Source organism: Theobroma umbraticum, unplaced genomic scaffold (assembly GCF_002168275.2).
Source record: "Theobroma umbraticum cultivar Fairchild unplaced genomic scaffold, ASM216827v3 scaffold_25.0, whole genome shotgun sequence".
NCBI lineage: Eukaryota > Viridiplantae > Streptophyta > Magnoliopsida > Malvales > Malvaceae > Theobroma > Theobroma umbraticum.
This window is the reverse complement of record NW_018397282.1, coordinates 1,121,585-1,125,400: the sequence shown is the minus strand read 5'-3', so window position 1 is coordinate 1,125,400 and position 3,816 is coordinate 1,121,585. Positions and strand designations below refer to the sequence as shown.

Here is a 3,816-nt window from a genome sequence, read left to right as displayed (position 1 = left end):
AAAGCGCAAGAGAAAGAAATTTGAAAGCACAAAAGAAAGAAATCAAGAGCATAGCAGACTAATGTCGAAAAGAGAAATCGATAAAAGAATAGAGAGCTAGATAGCGATAGAGAGAAATCGGAAGAACATATGGAGAGAAATTGTAATGATTGGTTTAATTTTTTAAAATAATTTTAAAAGTATTTTAGTCAAGTTATGATAAAATAACTAAAAATAATTAAATTTATTTTTAAAATATCCTTATTAAAAAATATTATTCCTCACAACTTCTTCTTTTATATATAATATTAATGCATACAAGACAAAACCTTTCCTGCAGATTATGCCTCCAGCACATGACAACAAATTAATACCTTAATTACAGCAAGTGGTCCAGGCCTGATTCATATAGAACAAGAGAACACTAGTCGAAGGCACGTTGAAGCAAAGATAGGTTCCACTCGCTTGCCAGAGCTAGACAATGACAGCTTAAGCCAACGTTGCAGCAGCAATCCCCTCGGCGTCAGAAGCCGCCTTCTCTAACTCCTTTTGCTCTTCTTCATCCATTGTATCACACATCGTGGCACCCCTCGTCTCTGGCAAACCAAGCACAGGCAGTGCACAAAACCCCATCACCAACCCAAATATCCCGTATGATAGGAACCCATTTTTCCTCCCAGCAGCAACCAGCACTGGGCTGAACACTCCCCCAAATACAAGCGCCTGCCTCGCTAGTGAGAGTGCCGAGTTCCTCACGCATGTGGGAAACAGCTCTAATGTGTATATCAGTTCCATGTTGAACGCTGTGCACGCGCTGAAGAATGACACCAGTTCTAGCCCAATCTGTAAACCTGGCCACACTGGCCCAATCACCACACACAATACGCTGCATATCCCACTTAAGACTGTGAAACCCAACAACGAGCCTTTCCGGTTTAATTTTCCCATGAGGAAGAATGTAATCAATGATGATGGGAGCTCGGATAAGGCATTGAACGTGACACTTAGGTAGATATTGAATGATAGATTTCCAAGGCCTAATGGCATGCCATAGTACACCATCCCAATACCAAAACCTGCTATCATAACCGCCGCTACCCTTCGAAAAGCCCATCTCTTGTTCAATAGTATCTTGACTGTGGAGTAAAGATCAACATTCCATGATTCTGGCTCGGTTGGGACATTGGAGAAACTCATTGTTAAGATGCTCTGGTTAGCCAGCGCCATGCTTTTAAGTGTTGAAACTGCTTCCTCTTTGCGTCCGCGGACAAAAAGCCACCTAGGAGACTCGTGAACTAAGAAACGAACTAGTATACAATAGAAGATGGTGGGCGCCGAAATCCAAAGATAAAGAGTTCTCCATGAGGAACTTCTATTTATATATGCTATTAATGGTAATGATAAAAAGCCTAAGGTGAAACAAAAAAAACCAATAACACCAACCTGGGCTCGCCACCGTTTTCCCACTAGCTCTGTTGATAACACAAGAGCACAAGTCCCAATCGTTGCTCGGCCAAACCCGTTGATGAACCTCAAGGCTGAATACATCCATATATTTGAAGAGAAAACAGTCAACAGGGAAGATAAAGACATAATTAGGCATGACAGAAGGAGCATATTTTTGCGGCCAAGAGTTGAGTCAGCGAGCGTGGCTAGCGCAAGTCCACCTGCTAGGCACCCCATGAAGAAAGAGGAGGCAGGTAGCCCTGTGATGAAAGAAGTAGAACATTCAAGGCCCCATTCAGAAATGATTGATGTGTGTGCAGGCCAATCCCAAGACCATGAATTCTTGGAGAGTTGGCAAATGTTGGAGAATGAGTTACAAGCCGATGATTGGTGTTCCACTTGAGTGCAGTGCCATGATGGTTCGGCATCAGTAAATACACTAATGAAAGTTTGCTGTGCATCGAAGGCCCAAGCAAATGATACAAGGGCGGCTTCCAAGAATTGAGACCACCCGAAGTCTCCGATGCACCGTTCAATCGTCTCGTCAAGGGATCGACGCTGCTTCAATTCTACCGATTGATCATGGTGAGGAAGAAGCGGTACCGAATCTGCCATATAAACTATGTGAACGTTTAATGACAAAAGCACGTGAATGTCTCGCTTTGGTAAGAGTATGTTCATTTCTCTGTTTATCTGGCAATATATATATAGCAGGACAAGGGCGCAAGGGGTGGGGATAAACTTTTAACGGGCGCAGCGTCAATTACTACTAGATTACACATCATCATCACAGAGGTGACAGGTGAGTTTCATCCAGTAAACAGTTGTAAGAATTTTGTTTTGGAGCCAGATGTAATGTACCTGGCCTGTATTATATGCTCTGGAATGCAAATTTATTATTGGTAACTTAACAGTCTTAGTGAAAATACAGGACGAAGTTGTTTTGATTCGTGCAACTCTAAATCAGATGTATAAAGAATTTAAGGATATCTTAAAAGATAGCCATAAAAGATAAGATATTTTCAAAAATAGCTCTTTTTATAATTTTAACTGTTTTTAGTGAAGTTAGACAAAATTACCATTAATGAAACTTTTTTATATCAAGTGTATATGATGTTGCACGTTATATACAAAAATATGTTACATGCCATATACTAAACCTCTCTATATCAAGTGCATAAGATGTTACATACCATACACATGACGTTGCACGCCACTATGCACAGGTGTTACCCACTATGCAAATGATGTTATGACGTGTTACACACTATGCATATGATGTTACATGCCATGAGCATGATGTTACACACCACATTGAATAGTGTTATTGTTACACATCATGTACAAAAATATGTTACACGTCATGTTGAAAAAAAATATTGTTGTTACATGCTATGTTTAAAAAAAAAAAAATTAGATTTTAATACTTGAAATGTTGTTGTTACTTGCGAACCAAAACTTTTAATCCTTTCAACTCTCTTCATTTCTTTTTATTTTTGTGTTTACGATTTGGTACTGATTAAAATGTTTCTAACATGTTTTCATAAATCAAAACACAATTTTCTTTATCCAAAACACCTATTTCAACTAAAATAAAAAAAAAATTCCCTTTGAAAACTTAGGTTTATAAATTTTAAATTTTTAAGTTTATTGGTATGTAGGCCCCAAATTTATTCAATTAAACATTCATGATCATTTTTACCATTTTAGTTTCATCCAAAACACTTAAAAATCAAATTCTCCAAATAGCCACTTACCCCAAGCACATCAAAATTCCTGAAAGCATGGGAGAGAAAAATAAAGAACACAACAGAAAGATGTTGAAGAGAGAAATTGATAAAATTAAAAAGAGCTGGACGGTGGGAGAGAGAAATCGGAAGCAGAGATGGAAATAGGGAGAAATTGAGATTGATAGTTTAATTTATTTGAAATAGTTTTAAGGGTTTTTTTGTCAAGTCATAGCTAAATATGGCTACAAGTAATTAATTTTACTTTGATGGCTATTTTTGAAATCAAGTTATGAAGATGGCCATTTTTCACAATTTCCTAAAAAAATTATTACTACATTTTGTAAAAAAATATATATATGCTAAAGTAATGCTCTTTACTAAAAATATTTGCACCTTCAATTCATGTACGGTACCATAAAGTATTTGGAGTATAAGAGTTTTTCCCAATTGTTTTGTATTGAAAATCAGATGTGTGGAAAATGGTTTGTATGGTTTTCTAGAATAATGTATACTTCATTCAATATGCTATAAATTACCAAATTTATCTCCTAACGCCGTGCTTGGTTTTCCTTTTCCAATAATCATATAGTTATTGTTTAGGAAATACAGCATTTTAGGAGAATAATTAGTTTTTTTATTTGGTAGCGGCTAAAATAATTAA

At 37.0% G+C, this 3,816-nt stretch overlaps 1 protein-coding gene across 1 annotated transcript; it reads right to left on the bottom strand.

Moving 5' to 3' along the window:
- Positions 1-242: 242 nt before the first annotated feature.
- Positions 243-2,108, bottom strand: LOC110428126 (organic cation/carnitine transporter 3-like). The gene has a single exon (XM_021443844.2). It carries the CDS (start codon positions 2,104-2,106, stop codon positions 469-471), a length of 1,638 nt encoding a protein of 545 aa, XP_021299519.2. The 5' UTR covers positions 2,107-2,108; the 3' UTR covers positions 243-468.
- Positions 2,109-3,816: the final 1,708 nt, after the last annotated feature.